The following is a 20,608-nucleotide window of genomic DNA, read 5'->3' on the forward strand; positions in this document are numbered from 1 at the left end:
TGGATCTGGCCGAGAAGCAGGAGCACCTCACTGAGGACTAGGAGTATAGGCTTTCCAAGCAGAGGGAAGACCTGCGGGAATGCAAGCCCAGGTACCGGCGCCTGGAGACTCAGCAGGCTGAGATGGTCAGCCAGTTCCAGGCCATGATGCAGTCCCACTGGAACAAGGCCCTCTGGCTCTTCGCCACCAGTGGCACTTCCAGCCTTCGCCCAAAGCCCCACATCAGGAGGCTGGAATTTCTGTCCCCCCCAACCCGCACAAAAAGACCCCAAAGGGGGAGACTCTATGCAGCAACACAAACGTTCATTGCACGTATCCGTCCCAGGGGCTGCAGTTTGAGGACCCCTGATTTAGTGCAATATAAAAAATGCAAATAATTTTTCTGCAGACCACCAAAATTTTCTCACGAACCACCAGTTGGTGACCGCTGATTTACAGTATGGTAGCAAAATAGATGAATCATGAGGACCCCGAGTAAAATCTTAAAATGTACTTGAAGGTTCAAACAGCAATCAATCAATCAATCAGGAAGGTTTAACAGTAGGCCTCTTTAAACCAATGCATTAAGAGCACGTTTATTTTTATTTTTCCAACATCGCTGATTAACATGAAAACAGAAGATTTTGAGATCATCAAACCAGTTTCATGATCCGCTGATATTTTTTTTTGCATTTCACAGAAATAACCCTGGCAAACATTAATTAGGTGAAGGTTGGTGTGATCATTTAACAATATAAGGCATATTTACATCATCCTTACAAAAAAAAACAACAACCCAAAAACACACAGCCACACACAAATCCTCATAAGGTTCAATTCCAAAGGCATTTTACAGTTATAATCTTGGCAACGAACGAAATATTTATCCCAGCAGCACGCAACCTTTTGTTCCTTCGTGTGAGCTACTTGTCCCTATTGTGCTCAGACAAAATGGAAGCTTCCTTCATTGTGCTAACTTTTAAAAATGTCTTTGCACCATATTCGATCTTGTATCTTTAGACTATGGTCCATCTATGACTTGTGGACTTCAACTCCCAGAATTCCCGAGGCCGCCATTTTAATATGAAAGGTACTAAGGCAGAGGTGGGGAACTATGGCCCCTTTATGACTTGTGGACTTCAACTCCCAGAATCCTGAGGCCGCCATTTTAATATGTAAGACGCAGGTTCTAAGGCAGAGGTGGGGAACAATGGGCCCTTTATGACTTCAATTCCCAGAATTCCTGAGGCCGCCATTTTAATACGTACTAAGACTCAGGTTCTAAGGCAGAGGTGGGAGAACAATGGAGCCTTTATGACTTGTGGACTTCAACTCCCACAATTCCAGAGCCAGCTGGCTCAGGAATTCTGGGAGTTGTAGTTCACAAGTCATAAAAGGACCATAGTTCCCCATGCTGGCTCGCGAATTCTGGGAGTTGAAATCCACAAGTCATAAAAGGAATATTGTTCCACCACTCTTGCCTTAGTCCCATCCTTTTGTGCTGTGGAAGTTTATATCACTGCTATTATGTATATAAAATGGTGAACGACCATATCAAAGGTGGGTTTCAGTAGGTTCTGACCAGTTCTGGAGAACCAGTAGTGAAAATTTTGAGTAGTTTGGAGAACCGGTAGTAAAAATTCTGATTGGCCCCGCCCCCATCTATTCTCTGCCTCCCGACTCCCAGCTGATCAGGAGGAAATGGGGATTTTACAGTATCTTTCCCCTGGATTGGGGAGGGAATGGAGATTTTACAGTATCCTTCCCTTGGAGTGGGGAGGGAATGGAGATTTTACAGTATCCTTCCCTTGGAGTGGGGAGGGAATGGAGATTTTACAGTATCCTTCCCCTGGAGTGGGGAGGGAATGGAGATTTTACAGTATCCTTCCCTTGGAGTGGGGAGGGAATGGAGATTTTACAGTATCCTTCCCCTGGATTGGGGAGGGAATGGAGATTTTACAATATCTTTCTCCTGCCACGCCCCCCAAGCCACGCCCACCAAGCCACACCCACAGAATCGGTAGTAAAAAAAAATTTTGAAACCCACCACTGGACCAGATGGTATATTAATTCCATGGATGAGAAGGCCAAACGCCCACCAAGCCATGCCACGCCCACCAAGTCACACCCACGGAACCGGTAGTAAAAAAAAAATTTGGACCAGATGGTATTTTAATTCCATGGATGAGAAGGCTTAAACCCCAAATGTCTTGACCATGCACTTGTTAACTATTATAAAAGGATCTAGGTTTTATTTTCATTAATTGTATCTTTTAAAAAGAAAAGAAAGGAGGAAAAAAAACCCAGTCAACCCATGTCCTATCCAACCGATAGTTCACAGAAAGAAGAAAAAAAGCCGCAGAACTCCAAGGAGTAGACCCAACAAGTAACCGGCAATGGAACAGACACTTAAATCACCAAGGGACATGAGATTCAATATCTGAAAAACTATAGCCCATATTTTTGCAACAGTTCAGACTGCCATGGACGTTTTCTCTCTGGAAAATCGTCGGGGATATGAATATTTTTAAAATCCTGAATGCATTTTTTCATCTCTTCCTCCACACTGAGCTTCTCGGAGATCTTTTTCTTGGAGAGGTTTATTTCTCTGGACTTACTCATCAGAGTCTGGAAAAGTTCACTGTTTCGACGTTTGTCCGGCGGGGGCATTTTCTGAACAGGAGCTTTCTTCGATGGGCGATCCAACGTCAGAGTATTAGTCTCGTGGCTCGTAGGCTGCTGAGCGCTAGCAGCATTTTCTTGAGGCGTGCTGGCTTCGGAATGGCTCTCGCAACTGGAGGTGGACAATTCGTTGCAGGACGTTCCACTCTCGCTTCCTTTGTCCGCCACCTTTTCGTGTTTCCGATCTTCGCGTTCTTGCTTGGGAGACACCGTTCTCTGGGGCGGCCCTAATAAAGAAAAGGGATCAGATTATTAGGAGACAACAAGCCAATCTGCAAACATGTTCAACGTTCTGGGAGTTAGTTTTAAAACACGAAAGATCAGGTGGTTGGAAGGAAAATCCATCTGGTTCTGTTCTGTCCCCCCTCGCCTCTGTCCGAGCAATGGCTTAATTAGCCGGCACTATCAGCTCTGGCAGCAAACGAGTGAGCATCTGCCAAGTGACTCTGTTATCTCCCTTGATGCCGATGAGTCACCCAGGAACAAACAGTACTTCAGCTCTTAATTAAGCAGTAGATTTGCCTGCTACGAAGAGGCATAGCAGCTCTCGCTGCTTTTATATCCTGTGGGGTGTGGCTCCATGACTCAGCACTTCCTAGGCCTGCCCCACCCCTGCTTCTGTTGTTCCCACCTCTCCTGCCTACGAAACCTAGGGTCCAGCCAGGCCTGATTGCCATCAGCCGGGTCGGGAGGTGTGGCCTGGGGGGGGGGAAGAGTCAGGGGACGGAGGCCTTGTTATCTCCTCCACCTGGCCTGCCTCTGGCTCCTGGAGCTGAGCCAGGGAAGCCGGTGCTCCTGAGGTAAGTCCTGATGGCCCTTCCCCCTCACTTTCCAAGTCACTTTCTGGCAGGAGGCCCAGCTCAGGGGGCGCAAACACAACAAGCTGGGAGAAAGACCCTGGAAATAAAATGGAGGCTGATTGGAAAGGATGTTTATTGATGGGCAGAACCAACACACACACACACACAGCATGCAGTTCTAGGACAGCTGACAAATTAGCTTAATGAGTGCCAGGATGTTCACACAGTTTACAATATTTTGTAATGTTGAGGTTTGCTTTGTGTGCTTTTACTGTTTCGGGGGGGCGGTCAACCCAGGGGTGAAATGCTCCCGGTTCGGACCGGATCTCCCAATCCGCTAGCAATGGCGGCGGGTGGTTCAGAGAACCGATAGCAAAAATCCCTCTTGTCCCCCCACCCCAGCTGAGCCACGCAATCATCAGAGGTTTTTTTTTTTAACTTTTAAAAGCATTTTTTCTTCTGCCGAAAAAATGCTTTTAAAAGTAAAAAAAAAGTCTCTGATGATCGCACTCAGCTGGGATTATCAGAATCCTTTAAAAGCATTTTTTCTACAACCTCTTCGGCCGAAGAGGCTGTAGAAAAAATGCTTTTAAAGGGTTCTGGCGATCAAGCAACTCAGCTGGGATTGTCAGAACCCTTTAAAAGCTTTTTTTTCCCTCTGGCGATCCCAGCTGAGTTGCCTGATCATGCTGAAGAGGTTGTAGAAAAAAATGCTTTTAAAAATTAAAAAAAAAAAAGTTGGCCACGCCCACCCAGTCACATTACCCCACCACCACCAAGCCACGCCCACAGAACCGGTAGTAACAAATTTTACATTTCACCCCTGGGTCAAACTCAAGGCCTGCGGGCTGGATGAGGCCCACAGGGTGCTTAGATCTGGCCCACGAGGCCGCCCTGGAAACAGCGAAGGGACGGCTCGCGGTCCCTCTACCAGTAAAAAGGAAGCTTGGGGAGGACCGCAGGAGGCCGTCACAGCCAAAAACAGGACCCAGGGGGCGTGCGCAGCCCAGCCAAACTCCGTTTTCACTGGCAGAGGGCTGCAGGAAGCCGTTGAGGCCAAAAATGGAGCTAGCGATGGCTGTACGCGGGCTTCTTGAGCTCCGTTTTCACTGGCAGAGGGTTGCAGGAGATCATCACAGCCGAAAACAGAGCTCGGGAGCCCAAAACTTCTGTTACTAAGTGAAAGTTTTGTGAAGGGAGTTTCGTCCCGGGGTCATATGACCATATTTTGTGACGAGTAAAGTCATTGGGGAAACCCAGTTCATTTCACAACGGTGTGACTAATTTAACAGCTGCAGCAATTCACTTAAGAAACGGGGCAAGACAAGTCGGAATATGGGGTAAAACCAGTGGTGGGATTCTGCCAGTTCTACCCGGTTCGGGCGAACCGGTAGCTGGGGCTATGGGAGGCTCCGCCCACCCGCCCAGACATCATCACGTCCTTTTTTTCAATGCTCTCCGCATGCATGGAGGGGGCACACGTGGAGGTGGTTGCTCACAGTTGCAAACCGGTAGTTAAGATAAGTCAATACCATCCCTGGGCAAAACTCACTTAACAAATTTCTCACTTAGAAACAGAAACTCTGGGCTCCATTGTGGCCGTACGTCGAAGACTACCAGCATTTCCTATTTATCCTTTTTCTCTGCTTTACTGAATATTGTTTCAAGCGCTGGAACCTCCAATGCAATATACTTGTTGATTTTGCTAGATTGACTGGGACAAGAGCAGATGGCAGAGGTCATTCGGATAATCTTTAGAAGAACACGGCCAATCTTGACTTGGAAGTTGAAGAACTGAGCTGATGCATCAGCTGTAGGTCTGGGAATTTGTCCAAGAAATCGTTCTCCATCTGGCTGAGTTTGGAGCACTCCGTCGGAGTGTCGTACGACCCTGGCAGAGTCTTCCAAAGCAGGCAGAGGCCACGATGCAGTCTCAGATTTGGATGTTTGATGCCTTTCTCATTAGAATAATCTTTTATTTTCCAGGCTTGCCTAGGGATTCAGTCTGTTTTGGTCCACCAGGAGCTGTGAGGAGGCTGGGAAGGACAATGAGTCAGTCCTGGAGTCAGGGGAAGGCCCGGACGAGAGCTCTGCGTTGGAGGAGAGATGGGGCCAGGGCCATCTGGGAGCGATATGCTGACTCCAAAGCCTCCAGAGCCAGACAGCAGAGAGGCAGAAGAACAAGAGAAGCCTGTTCCTAGTGCATGCATGCAAAGAGCTGCCAGAAGGTAAGAGCAGCTAAAGCAAAAAGGATGACTTGGGAGTAAGGCAAGGAGATGATTGGCCCCTCCCATAAGGCTTAAAAGAGCAGCAAAGGCTCTTGGGCTCTTTGTAGGAAAGCAACGTTGCTACATCTGTTTCTATTCGTGTCTCTTATTTCTGAACTTTGTGGGGTTTTGCCAAGAAAGGCCTTTGGCAGGGTGCCAAAGAAGATAAAGGTTTGTGATAAGGCTGAAGGACTTTTTTATGAAGGGCTTTGGTTTGGAATTAATTTGGACCAAGCTGGGAATGAAGTAATTCCCAGCTGTTATAATAAAATAGGTTTGTTTAAGACTAAGTGTGTCTTTTATGCCTAAGTGAGCCTAGGTCACAACACAGTCAAGGATCATTCGTAACTACAACCATATTTTATTTTCAAAACCTCTTTGTATGTTCCAGTTGATATAACCCCCCTTCTTAACTGGTATGTCTGCTCCTACGATTATTCTACGGGTCTGGATGGGGAGAAACAGACTCAAGCTCAATCCCTCCAAGACGGAGTGGCTGTGGATGCTGGCACCCCGGTACAGTCAGTTGCATCCGCAGCTGACTGTTGGGGGCCAGTTAGTGGCCCCAAAGGAGGTGGTTCGCAACTTGGGTGTCCTCCTGGATGGTCGGCTGTCCTTTGATGAACATCTGGCGGCCGTCACCAGGAGGGCCTTTTACCAAGTTCGCTTGGTTCACCAGTTGCATCCCTTCCTTGACCGGGATGCCTTATGCACAGTCACCACGCCTGGTTACGCCTCGCTGGATTATTGCAATGCTCTCTACATGGGCTGCCTTGAGGTGCACCCGAGGCTGCAGTTAGTCCAGAATGCAGCTGCGCGAGTGGTAATGGGAGCCGCCGTGGCTCCCATGTAACACCACTGCCCGTAGTCTGCACTGGCTTCCTGTAGTCTTCGGGTGCGCTTCAAGATCCTGGTTACCACCTTTAAAGCGCCCATGGCTTAGGACCCGGTACTTACGAGACCGCCTGCTGTTACCTTATGCCTCCCATCGACCAGACGCTCACAGAGAGGGCCTTCAGGGTGCCGCCCGCCAAACAATGTCGGCTGGCGGCCCCCAGGAGTAGGGCCTTCTCTGTGGGAGCACCAACACTCTGGAACGAACTCCCCCCTGGCTTACGTCAACTGCCTGATCTTCGGACCTTTCGTCGTGAGCTTAAAACATAGTTATTCATTCAAGCAGGACTGGCATAAATAGTTGATTTTAAATTGGGGTTTTAATAATATTTTAAATTTTTAAATGTTTTAATTATTGGCCGTATAGTAATAGTTCATTTTAAATTCTTTTAATTGTATATATTCTGTGTTTTTATTCTGGCTGTACACCGCCCTGAGTCCTTCGGGAGAAGGGCGGTATAGAAATTTAATAAAATAAATAAATAAATTCTCCAGTCCCCAGTAACTACTGGTAATGCCATAATATGATTGAATCTAGGGAAATCAAAAGCCAACACAATTCTGGGCTGCATAAACAGAGGGATAGAATCAAGATCACGTGAAGTGTTAATACCACTTTATAATGCCTTGGTAAGGCCACACTTGGAATATTGCATTCAGTTTTGGTCGCCACGATGTAAAAAAGATGTTGAGACTCTAGAAAGAGTGCAGAGAAGAGCAACGAAGATGATTAGGGGACTGGAGGCTAAAATATACGAAGAACGGTTGCTGGAACTGGGTATGTCTAGTTTAATGAAAAGAAGGTCTAGAAGAGACACGATAGCAGTCTTCCAATATCTCAGGGGTTGCCACAAAGAAGAGGGAGTCAAACTATTCTCCAAAGCACCTGAAGGCAGGACAAGAAGCAACAGATGGAAACTCATCAAGGAGAGAAGCAATCTAGAACTAAGGAGGAATTTCCTGACAGTGAGATAAATTCATCAGTATAACAGCTTGCTTCAAGAAATTGCAGGTGCTCCAACACTGGAGGTTTTTAAGAAGAGTTTGGACAACCATTTGTCTGCAGTGGTATTATAGGGCAGGGGTCAACAACCTGCAGCTCTGGAGCTGCATGTGGCTCTTTCACCCTTCTGCTGCGGCTCCCTGTCACTCAAAATATGCATCACAACCGCTAATGTGCGACACCCGCCGGCACACGACTTATTGAGCTTTTCCACTCCCGGTAGGCCAACCATGGATAAATCCAAGAAAAGAAAAGTTTCAGAAGAAAACAGAATGCTTAATTCAACTACTTATGCTAGTTTTGTGGCCGCTCAAGAAATAGTCAGGCATGGGGAAAGGTTTTGTGGCTCCCGGTGTTTTCTTTTCTGTGGGAAACGGGTCCAAATGGCTCTTTGAGTGTTTAAGGTTGCAGACCCCCTGGTATAGGGATTCCTACCTGAGGAAGTGGGGTGGACTAGAAGGCCCCCAAGGCAGTGGTGGGTTGCCCCTGCTTTGGACTGGTTCTTGCGAACCAGTAGTAAAACCGGGGGGGGGAGGCTCTGCCCACTGACCCCAATGTCATCAAGAAGCTTCTGCGAATGCACAGAAGCAAGCGCGAGAGCCAAGCTAGCACGCGTGTTGTGTCTTGTCTGCTCTCACAGCAGCCGGGGCCTTCTTATCTGCTCCCGAACACGGAGGAATGTATGCCTCCCGGCCCCAGTCCTGGCTCCATGCCCAGACAAGCTGAAGAGGAGGGGGCACCTCCCGGTCCCAGCCCTGGCTCCATGCCCAAGCAGGCTGCAGAGGAGGGAGCATCCCCCGGCCCCAGCCCTGGCTCCATGCCCAGGCAAACGGAGCAACTAGACCCCTCCCCCTCCTCCACAGCATGTGAGCCTGAGGAAAGTTTATTTCCAACAGCTGCTGATTGGAGTGACCCTCGCATCAGAAGACTGGATAGGCGGAGGCAACAGAAGGAAGGGAGGGGCAGGCCTTAATGAGTGCTGAGTCATGGAGCCACACCCCATGGCCTATATAAAGGATCTGCTTTCTGGCAGTCTCTGAGTCAGGCAAAGTCGAACTTATCTTGCTGAAGTCACTTACTGGTCTCCTGCCTGGTCTGAGGACTTTGCTAGGACTTTGGGCAGAGCTGCAGAGGCAGACCTGATTCGGATTTCCCTGACCCGGCCATCAGCGGAGGAGTGGGACACGACAACGCAAGCGCGAGCATTCTGCAAACCAGTAGTAAGGGTAAGTAGAACCCACCCCTGCTCCAAGGCCCCTTCCAACTCAGTGCTATTCTGCTATTCTGCAGAATTCTTCTGTTAATCAAAACAGATTGCACTGCGATTACTAGGACTGGAATCACCCAAGGCCAATGCGGCCAAAAGATAAGAAGCAGTAACTGCTTTGACTGCAATTTTTTATTTTTTTGGTAGAAGGCAGTTCTAATTCACTTCGCCTTTTTTTTTTTTTTCCTTTCCTCCCACTTGGATAAGCACCATGAAAGCCTAGCCCACAGCAAAAAATAAAATTAGCTTCCCAGATCGCTACCGAGAGACCGGCAGGGCACACTCCCCACCATACGGCTCAATTGCGTAATTATAAAGCAGCCATTTGGACTTAACGGCATTTCATTCAGGAAAATATGCCTTCTTTCAAAACCTCCGAGTTTTAGCACGATAAGCACCATAAAACAATTGAAGGAGTCTGTTGTGGTCCGTCAGCAGCCTACGGAGCTGGCAACGGAGTCGGACAGCGATGAGGCTGAGGTGGGGCCAGGGCCATTGAGGAGTGAGGTGCGGACTCCAGAGCCTCCAGAGACTGATAGTAGTGAGGCAGAGGAACAGGAGGAGCCTGTTCCTAATGCACGCATGAGAAGAGCTGCCAGAAGGTAAGAGCAGCTCAAGCAAAGAGGACAACTTGGGAGCAGGGCCAAGAGATGATTGGCCCCTCCCATAAAGCTTAAAACAGACCAGTATCGGTGTTTCAGCTTTGCCAGAAAACAATGCTGTAGCTGCGTCTTCTGCTTTGTCTTCTGCTTTGTGTACGTCTTTGTTTTTGTGGCTTCTAGATGTTTGCCAGGAAGGGCCTTTGGCAGTTTGCCTAATTGGAGTAAGGTTTGTGAGATAACTGAGGAATTTGTGTTGGGAGACATTTGTTTTACTTTGAGTTGAATGACGCTGGGAATGAAGTAATTCCCAGCTTTTCGAATAAAGTTTGTTTTTCCATGGACTAAGTTTATTACTACCTACTTGGGTCTGGGTCCCAACAGAGTCCTGAAATGTGACAGATTAAAGACGTTCGCCTGGTCTTCGTTTCTGTAAAACATTCAGGGTCATTATATTTATATTGCTTCAGTGGGAAATCCAGGGGGGGAAAAAACCCTAGAAACAATTAAAAATATTGGTGAGGAAGCACCATCCAGACTGCTCCCTTCACTAGCTCACATTGTCATTACAGTTTCACTATACCAAACCAGCAGTGTACAGGTAGTCCTGGATTTACAAAGGTTCACTTAGTGACCGTTTGACGTTCCAACAGCCCTGAAAGAGGTGACTTAGGGCCAGTTCTTTCACACTTATGACCGTTGCAACATCCCCATGGTCACGTGGTTTACCTACATTCCAACGCTTGACAACCGACTCGCATATATGATGGTTGTATCCAGTAGTGAAATCCAATTTTTTTTGATACCGGTTCTGTGGGCGTGGCTTCAAGCGCGAGAGCCAAGCTAGCACGCTGTTGTGTCTTGCCTGCTCTCACAGCAGCCGGGGCCTTCTTATCTGCTCCCGAACACGGAGGAATGTATGCCTCCCGGCCCCAGTCCTGGCTCCATGCCTAGACAAGCTGAAGAGGAGGGGGCACTTCCCGGTCCCAGCCCTGGCTCCATGCCCAAGCAGGCTGCAGAGGAGGGAGCATCCCTCGGCCCCAGCCCTGGCTCCATGCCCAGGCAAACGGAGCAGCTAGACCCCTTCCCCTCCTCCACAGCATGTGAGCCTGAGGAAAGTTTATTTCCAACAGCTGCTGATTGGAGTGACCCTCGCATCAGAAGACTGGATAGGCGGAGGCAACAGAAGGAAGGGAGGGGCAGGCCTTAATGAGTGCTGAGTCATGGAGCCACACCCCATGGCCTATATAAAGGATCTGCTTTCTGGCAGTCTCTGAGTCAGGCAAAGTCGAACTTATCTTGCTGAAGTCACTTACTGGTCTCCTGCCTGGTTTGAGGACTTTGCTAGGACTTTGGGCAGAGCTGCAGAGGCAGACCTGATTCGGATTTCCTGACCCGCCATCAGCGGAGGAGTGGGACACGACAAGCAAGCGAGCATGCTGCAAACCAGTAGTAAGGGTAAGTAGAACCCACCCCTGCTCCAAAGCCCTATATAGCTATTCTGCAGAATTCTTCTGTTAATCAAAACAGATTGCACTGCGATTGCTAGGACTGGAATCACCCAAGGCCAATGCGGCCAAAAGATAAGAAGCAGTAACTGCTTTGACTGCAATTTTTTATTTTTTTGGTAGAAGGCAGTTCTAATTCACTTCGCCTTATTTTATTTTTTTTCCTTTCCTCCCACTTGGATAAGCACCATGAAAGCCTAGCCCACAGCAAAAAATAAAATTAGCTTCCCAGATCGCTACCGAGAGACCGGCAGGGCACACTCCCCACCATACGGCTCAATTGTGTAATTATAAAGCAGCCATTTGGACTTAACGGCATTTCATTCAGGAAAATATGCCTTCTTTCAAAACCTCCGAGTTTTAGCACGATAAGCACCATAAAACAATTGAAGGAGTCTGTTGTGGTCCGTCAGCAGCCTACGGAGCTGGCAACTGAGTCGGACAGCGATGAGGCTGAGGTGGGGCCAGGGCCATTGGGGAGTGAGGTGCGGACTCCAGAGACTGATCGTAGTGAGGCAGAGGAACAGAAGGAGCCTGTTCCTAATGCACGCATGAGAAGAGCTGCCAGAAGGCAAGAGCAGCTCAAGCAGAGAGGACAACTTAGGAGCAGGGCCAAGAGATGATTGGCCCCTCCCATAAGGCTTAAAACAGACCAGCATCGGTGTTTCAGCTTTGCCGGAAAACAACGTTGTAGCTGCGTCTTCTGCTTTGTCTTCTGCTTTGTGTACGTCTTTGTTTTTGTGGCTTCTGGATGCTTGCCAGGAAGGGCCTTTGGCAGTTTGCCTAATTGGAGTAAGGTTTGTGAGATAACTGAGGAATTTGTGTTGGGAGACATTTGTTTGACTTTGAGTTGAATGACGCTGGGAATGAAGTAATTCCCAGCTGTTCGAATAAAGTTTGTTTTTCCATGGACTAAGTTTATTACTACCTACTTGGGTCTGGGTCCCAACAGAGTCCTGAAATGTGACAGATTAAAGACGTTCGCCTGGTCTTCGTTTCTGTAAAACATTCAGGGTCATTATATTTATATTGCTTCAATGGGAAATCCAGAAAAAAAAAACCTAGAAACAATTAAAAATATTGGTGAGGAAGCACCATCCAGACTGCTCCCTTCCCTAGCTCACATTGTCATTACAGTTTCACTATACCAAACCAGCAGTCTACAGGTAGTCCTGGATTTAAAACGGTTCGCTTAGTGACCGTTTGACGTTGCAACGGCCCTGAAAGAGGTGACTTAGGGCCAGTTTTTTCACACTTATGACCGTTGCAACATCCCCATGGTCACGTGGTTTACCTACATTTGAACGCTTGACAACCGACTCGCATATATGATGGTTGTATCCAGTAGTGAAATCCAATTTTTTTTGCTACCGGTTCTGTGGGCGTGGCTTGGTGGGCGTGGCAGGGGAAGGGTACTGCAAAATCTCCATTCCCACCCCACTCCAGGGGAAGGATACTGCAAAATCCCCATTCCCTCCCCACTCCAGGGGAAGGATACTGCAAAATCTCCATTCCAACCCCACTCCAGGGAAAGGATACTGCAAAATCTCCATTCCCACCCCACTCCTGGGGGAGGACACTGCAAAATCCCCATTCTCTCCCCACTCCAGGGGAAGGATACTGCAAAATCTCCAATTCAACCCCACTCCAGGGGAAGGATACTGCAAAATCTCCATTCCCTCCCCACTTCTGGGGGAAGAATACTGCAAAATCCCCATTCCCTCCCCACTCCAGGGGAAGGATACTGCAAAATCTCCATTCCCTCCCCACTTCTGGGGGAAGGATACTGCAAAATCCCCATTCCCTCCCCACTCCAGGGGAAGGATACTGCAAAATCTCCATTCCAACCCCACTCCAGGGGAAGGATACTGCAAAATCTCCATTCCCACCCCACTCCTGGGGGAAGGACACTGCAAAATCTCCATTCCCACCCCATTCCAGGGGAAGGATACTGCAAAATCTCCAATTCAACCCCACTCCAGGGTCAGGATACTGGAAAATCTCCATTCCCTCCCCACTTCTGGGGGAAGAATACTGCAAAATCCCATTCCTCCCACTCCAGGGAAGGATACTGCAAAATCTCCATTCCTCCCACTTGGGGAAGGATACTGCAAAATCTCCATTCCTCCCCACTCCAGTGGGAAGGATACTGCAAAATCTCCATTCCAACCCCACTCCAGGGGGAAGGATATTGCAAAATCTTCATTCCCACCCCACTCCAGGGGAAGGATACTGAAAAATCTCCATTCCCTCCCCATACCGGGGGAAGGGACCTGCAAAATCTCCATTCCCACCCCACTCTAGGGGAAGGATGCTGCAAAATCCCCATTCCCTCCCCACTCCTGGGGAAGGATACTGCAAAATATCCATTCCCTCCCCACTCCTGGGGAAGGACACTGCAAAATCTCCATTCCCACCCCACTTCTGGGGGAAGGATATTGCAAAATCTCCATTCCCTCCCCACTCTGGGACCAGCCAGAGATGGTATTTGCCGGTTCTCCAAACTACTCAAAATTTCCGCTACCGGTTCTCCAGAACCTGCTGGATTTCACCCCTGGTTGTATCCCGGGGTCATGTTGCAAAATTTTGAGAAGCAAAGTTAAGGGGGAAACTTTTTTTCTAAATTAACAAGCATAGTGATTCGCATAACAGGTTTGGACCTTTCGCCGGGAATTAAAAACTTATTTATTTATCCAAGCGGGACTGGCTTGATTTTTAAATTTTTCAAATTTTTAATTTTTAGTAATTTTATATGGGGTATTTTAGGCTGGGTCAATTTGACGGTTTTAATTTGGCCATTATTGAATATGTATTTTAATTGATATTTTAATTTTGTATATTTAACTTTTTTAACCTTGGCTGTACGCCGCCCTGAGTCCTTCGGGAGAAGGGCAGTATAAAAATTTAAATAAATAAATAAATAACAAACGGGTCAAGAAAAGTTGTAACGTGGGGCCAAACTCACTCAACAAATTTCTCACTTAGCAACATAAATTTTGGGCACAATTGTGGTCGTAAGTCGAAGACTACCTCTTTTCCTGTTGCTCATTCAGGAAACGAGCCCATGTGAAGTGCAATGTTCTATTTTCCAACTTTGAGAAGGAAATGAAGCATGTTCCAAGCCCTACATTTCAATCTTAGCAAACCTGAAAATGTTTGGACTCCGACTCCTAGAATTCTGTCGGCTGGGGAATTCTGGATGTTGAAGTCCACACAGCTTCAAGTCGCCATGGTCGAGAAACGCCCTTCTAAAAACTGATTATGTTGAGAATAAGTGAGGAGAGGTCAAGAATAGAATTTCGCTTAGGATCTCCAGACCCCAAAAGATAATTTGAAAAGATAAATTACTCATTATAGGACTACAGAAACCATCTGCACCACTCAGGTGATCCCTGAAGACACAGATAAACCTCCAAGTGGCCTTAATGACCCACTAAAAAAAGGCAAGTGACCAGGTGTTTGCAAGAAGTATAAATCCTTCCATTCCCCATTATCTAGTCCAGTGGTTCTCAACCTTTATAGTGCTGCGACCCCTTTAATACAATTCCCCACGATGTGGCGACCCCAACCACAGAAGGGGGGGAAAATGGCAAACTGTTTTTTTGAATTTATCGCGCCTGAAGCCGTCTTGGCTAGCGATCTGAACTGCTTGCAATTGCCTTGAGGAAGGAGGCATTAAAGCGAAGACTCCTCCCCTATTAAATTTATCGCGCCTGACGCCAGATTAGGCTAACGATTGGGAGTGATTGCAGCTGGCTTGAGAGGGAGACATCAGAGCAAAGATTTCTCTCTTTCTTAATTCATTGCGCCTGAAGCCGAATTCGGCTAGCGATTTGAAGAGCCTGCAGCTGGCTTTGTGGAGTCAACCATTGGAGCGCGATTCTTTGACTCGCAAGTATACTTCCCATATTTCCGATGGTCTTAGGCGACCCCTGGCAAATCGTCATTCGACCCCCAACGGGGTCGCGACCCACAGGTTGAGAACTGCTGATCTAGTCAGAGTTGAAGAAGCTTCTTGGGTGAGAAGTGTGTCTAAACAATGAAATGCCAGAGCTGTGGGGTTAATCTAACAAATACATCTTAATATTCTCTACAGCTTTCTGGAGACGCCATTAAAAAGTCTCGGTATAAACAATGACTCTACTTTCTCCTCTCATACGTTTTAATAAAGATTGCCTGCTTAACCATTTCAAGGGGTTATTTCATGAGGTATGAAATAATTACTAGACCTGTCACACGCAGGCAGTTGACTGCGCTTTCACTTTAATCAAAGTTTGTATTTTTATCCAGTCCAAGAAGATTATATTTTATTAGCTTCAGGAAAAGCGGTTGCTATCATCAGCAAAAGTCAATGCAGCTTCTTTAAACTCTAATAAAGAGAGAAACAGCCTACTAAAAATCATTTAAGACTAGCTGGACGCCCGTGCTTCGCTACGAAACTATGTGCTCGGGCTTGATAAATTGACACTTGCAGCCTGAAACTTAATGTAGAATGTGCGACTCCGCAGCATCAGAGTGTGTTAATATAATGCAACTGGCAGTTGGAACAGAGTGGGAGGGGGAGCAGAATGTCCCAGCCTGCAGCATCCATCGGTATTCATCTGGCTAGCATCCTGTCGGTGTGTGAGAGAATTGAGGGGTGTTTGGAAACTCAAACAGTATTTGCTGTGTGAGCAAGAAGGAGGCAGGAAGGAGGCTGGGCGTGGCTTAGCTCAAGTGTTCTGTAGTAAAGCTGCTTGCTGCTGTTAAAGTAGAACTGAAAGTGAAACTCCTCTCCTCTGCTTGTGTTTTGCATTTGGAACAGATTTCTTTTGAGGTGGGGAGGGGGAGTAGAACTCCTTAACATCAGAGTGTGTTAATAATAATATAGGAAATACTAATGCTCTGATGGTCATTTCGAAAAATCCTTTCTTAGTGAGCACCTAGAAGCCAAGAGGAACAGAGATTTTGTGATGATACATGAGTGGTTTTTGCTTTTATATATAGAGATTCCAGTTCTCAGGCCTGGTTTTAGCACTCTGGCAAATCAGCCATCAACAGACACATAGACATGAATGACATTTGTAGGCTATGCCGAAGAGACAATCAACCAGCCCAAAAGAGAAGGAAAAAAGACTCCAACATTTCTCCACCCGTAATCAGCAACCAGATCAGCATAGATTAAACTCCAAGGCTAACATCAGACCAACATCACTTAACAACTGTGGTCAGAAAGGTCATAAAACGAGGTAAAAATCACTTAACCCATGTCTCACTTAGCAACAGAAATTTTGGGCTCCGTTGAGGTCGTAAGTCAAGCAGGACCTGTATTGCCATGGAAATGATTTTTTAGCAGGCTCTACCGTGGATAGATGCGGTGGGACGCGGTGGCTCAGTGGCTAAGGTGCTGAGCTTGTCGATGGAAAGTTCGGCAGTTCAGCGGTTCGAATCCCTAGTGCCGTGTAACGGGGTGAGCTCCCGTGACTTGTCCCAGCTTCTGCCAACCTAGCAGTTCGAAAGCACGTAAAAAAATTGCAAATAGAAAAATAGGGACCACCTTTGGTGGGAAGGGAACAGTGCCCCGTGCGCCTTTGGCGCTGAGTCATGCCGGCCACATGACCACGGAGACGTCTTCGGACAAGCGCTGGCTCTTCGGCTTTGAAACGGAGATGAGCACTGCCCCCTAGAGTCAGGAATGACTAGCATATATGTGCGAGGGGAACCTTTATCTTACTGTGGATAACTTCTGTGTTTAAAGTGAGTGGCTGCAATCGTTTCTCAAAAAAGAGACCATCAACCAGCCCAAAATGGGACAAACCAGGGCCGGATAGCTCAAGCTGGTAATAGCCTGTTATTAAGAACACCGAAGCCTACAATTATTGCAGGTTCGAGCCCGGCCCAAGGTTGACTCAGCCTTCCATCCTTTATAAGGTAGGTAAAATGAGGACCCAGATTGTTGGGGGGGCAATAAGTTGACTTTGTAAAAATATACAAATAGAATGAGACTATTGCCTTATACACTGTAAGCCGCCCTGAGTCTTCGGAGAAGGGCGGGGTATAAATGTAAACAAAAAAACAAAAAAACAAAAAAAACCTTAACCAGCACCAGTAATCAGCATAGATTAATTCCAAGATTAATGGAGAATGTAAACTGACAGCACACCGCACTCATTAGGACTGATGACGTTATCTAGTTGGGTAATTAAACATCTGCAAGAAAACAAGCCAGCTCAGAGAGCACCAAGGACCCCAACAGATAACGAAGCATTGAAGTAATGTGATTCTATCAACAAGCCAAAGTTAGGTTTTCTCTTTTAAATGATAACACTGAAGTGAATTTCATCCCACTTCCCCTCTCCTCTCCCACTTATTAAAACCAAAATTCATAGCCCATTTTATTACGCCGTCCTCAACGCGCTCTTCTTATTAACGTGCTCCAACCTTAATGAAAGCTTGTACATTTTCGCAATTGCATGTTCATCATTTGTACATAATTCATTCTTACATTGCTCAAGCCCCCATTATCCTTTTATCCGTCTTAAATCTTTCTCTTAATTGTGCATATGAAAACCATCGGAAAGGATATTCCTCTATAGGGCATTGTTCTCTTGACTTCATCTTAAATCCTCCCCCTTCTTTTATGAATAAATCTTGATCTGTTGCCCATTTCTGTCTGCTGTGGCTTTTTTTTCCCCTCTCTCTCTCTCTCTATCCCCCGAAGTCGTCTTCCAATGGTTTAATAAAAATATTAAAAAGGCAGCGAGAGATGGAAGGAAATAAAACCTGTAGCATAATCCTCCACCAGCTTTGGGTTTAGCAAATTTAGAACTACGCCACTTTCGGTATGGCCTAAGCTTAGCTCATAAAATCTTCTGCACCAATGTCCTACCTGTCAATGACTACTTCAGCTTCAACCACAACAATACACGAGCACACAATAGATACAAACTAAAAGTGAACTGCACCCGAACTCGATTGCAGAAAATACGACTTCAGCCAACAGAGTGGTCAACACCTGGAATGCACTACCTGACTCCATGGCTTCACCCCCAAACCCCCAAAATTTTAACCTAAGACTGTCTACTATTGACCTCACCCCATTCCTAAGACGTCTGTAAGGGGCGTGCATAAGAGCACCAACGTGCCTACCGTCCCTGTCCTAATGTTCCCTTTAATGGTATTCATTTTATGTATTCAATTCATGCTTATACTTATATATATTATCTAATACGTACCCAACAAATAAATAAATAAACAAACAAACAAACATCAAAATGACTCCGGTAGCAGTCCTTGTATTTCCTAGGAGTCTCCACCCAAGAAGGAACCAAAAAATAGAACACAGAACATAGAATATCAGAGTTGGAAGGGACCTTGGAGGTCTACTAGCCCAACCCCCGGCTGAAGTGGGGGTTGGGCTCATTATACCAGTGCTAGCTAACTTTTTCGGTACCGAGTGCCAAAATTGGAGTGTATATATGTGCACATACACACCGGAGCGCAGGAACCCGGAAGAGAACAGCTGGCCAGTGCGCATGCATGCGAGTGATGGAACCAGGAAGAGAGCAATTCTTCCAGATTCACTTAATAACCGTGTGACTAACTTAACAACTGCAGTATTTGGCTTAACAACGGTGGCAAAAAAGGTTGTAAAATGGGGCAAAGCTCACTTAACAAAGGTCTCGCTTCGCAATTTGGGGTTCGATTGTGGTCGTAAGTCGAGGAACACTGTATATTACCCTACCGTGCAGCGACATGAGGCCTGCCGCAATGTAGATGTAGAAATGTTACCTAAATTCCATTACAAAATTCAGAAACAACCCTTTGCACAACAGAAGATGAATTAGTATTACGCGGAGTCCTTAAAAGGCAGAAGGATTAACATTTCTGAATAGGCCTGTGTGGGTTTACCAGTAGCCACCTCTCTCACACAGAAAATGCATTCAAAAAAAATAAATAATTCTCGCTAAAGTGATTACGAAAGGCAAGGTAACAGGATAATGAGTTGAATAACATGGTCTAATCGGTCATGAAATGCCAATATTTCAATAAATGTGGACCGGATGTTCGTTATGTTTAATTAGCCTCTCTCTCCTTCTATTCCTCCTTGAAAGCTATAAATCAAGAAAAAAGAGGAATTGCCAACCGTTGCAAAACATCGGTGTACTGATTTATCAAAAGTAAGATACATCCACGGAATAATATGTTTTGGAGAGATAAAGAAAACATATTAAAACAGCTCGACTTCTTTGGCGAATGCCATTTAATACTAGGCACAGGTGATCTTTCAAGTTCGATCCTAGGTAGAGGCAGATATTTCCCTCTCTGGGCACAATGAGAATATATCTGCCGAACAAAACTCCGTACTGGCAACAGGAAAGGCATCCGGCCAGTAAACACTCAGCTCCATTCAGTTGCCCTAGACACCACCCCAGCAAGAGATTATGGGGTCATTAAAAAAACATGATGGATGATCTTTTTTTTTTTCTTCAATTTGTAATTTCTTCCCAAACTTCACTAGCGATTCGTGGTGGTATTCTGCAGGTTTAGACCGGTTCGGACAAACTGGTAGCGGCAATCGTGGGTGGGCCGGCCCACTCGCCCACTCGCCCTGGAGCTATGCCGTCCTATTTAGCTATTTAGCTAGCAAAGAACATGCGCAGAAGGCCAAGCATACGTGGAAGGTGTCGTGTCCCACTCCTCCGCTGACGGCCGGGTCAGGGAAATCCGAATCAGGTGTGCCTCTGCAGCTCTGCCAAAGTCCTAGCAAAGTCCTCAGGGCAGGCAGGAGACCAGAAAGTGACTTCAGCAAGATATGTTTAGACTTTGCCTGACTCAGAGAATGCCAGAAAGCAGATCCTTTATATAGGCCATGGGGTGTGGCTCCATGACTCAGCATTATCCAGGCCTGCCCCTCCCTTCCTTCTGACGCCACCGCCTATCAATTCTTCTGAAGCGAGGGTCACTCCAATCGGCAGCTGTTGGTAATAAACCTTCCTCAGGCTCACATGCTGTGGAGGAGGGGGAGGGGTCTAGTTGCTCCATTTGCCTGGGCATGGAGCCAGAGCTGGGGGCTGGAGATACTTGCTCTTCTTCAGCCTGTCTGGGCATGGAGCCAGGGCTGGGGCCGGGAGATGCCCCCTCCTCAGCCTGTCTGGGCATGGAGCCAGGGCTGGGGCCGGGAGGCATGCTAGGACATTCTTCAGCGTTCGGAAGCAGATAAGCAGACCCCGGCTGTGGTGGTGAGATCGGACGAGACACAACAGAAGGTGACACTTGCGAACGAATTGAGCTCACATTTGTGAACCAGTAGGGAAGGTAGGGGACGCGGTGGCTCAGGGGCTAGGACGTTGAGCTTGTCGATCGAAAAGTCAGCAGCTCTCCGGTTCGAATCCCTAGTGCTGCCGTGTAACGGGGTGAGCTCCCGTTACTTGTCCCAGCTTCTGCCAACCTAGCAGTTTCGAAAGCACTTAAAAAAATGCAAGTAGAAAAAATAGGGACCACCTTTGGTGGGAAGGTAACAGCGTTCCGTGCGCCTTTGGCGTTGAGTCATGCCGGCCACATGACCACGGAGACATCTTCGGACAGCGCTGGCTCTTCGGCTTTGAAACGGAGATGAGCACCACCCCC

At 47.0% G+C, this 20,608-nt stretch overlaps 1 protein-coding gene across 1 annotated transcript in view; it reads right to left on the reverse strand.

The window, feature by feature from the left end:
• Positions 1 to 2,172: 2,172 nt before the first annotated feature.
• The window catches only part of KCTD8 (potassium channel tetramerization domain containing 8), a 59,277-nt gene continuing 40,841 nt past the window's right edge, over positions 2,173 to 20,608 (reverse strand). The window contains exon 2 of the mRNA XM_058193546.1: positions 2,173 to 2,888. Within this exon, the coding sequence (XP_058049529.1) occupies positions 2,428 to 2,888 (461 nt within the window). The 3' untranslated portion in view covers positions 2,173 to 2,427. The remainder of the gene's footprint in view (positions 2,889 to 20,608) is intronic.

Source organism: Ahaetulla prasina, chromosome 8, assembly GCF_028640845.1.
Source record: "Ahaetulla prasina isolate Xishuangbanna chromosome 8, ASM2864084v1, whole genome shotgun sequence".
Taxonomy (NCBI): domain Eukaryota; kingdom Metazoa; phylum Chordata; class Lepidosauria; order Squamata; family Colubridae; genus Ahaetulla; species Ahaetulla prasina.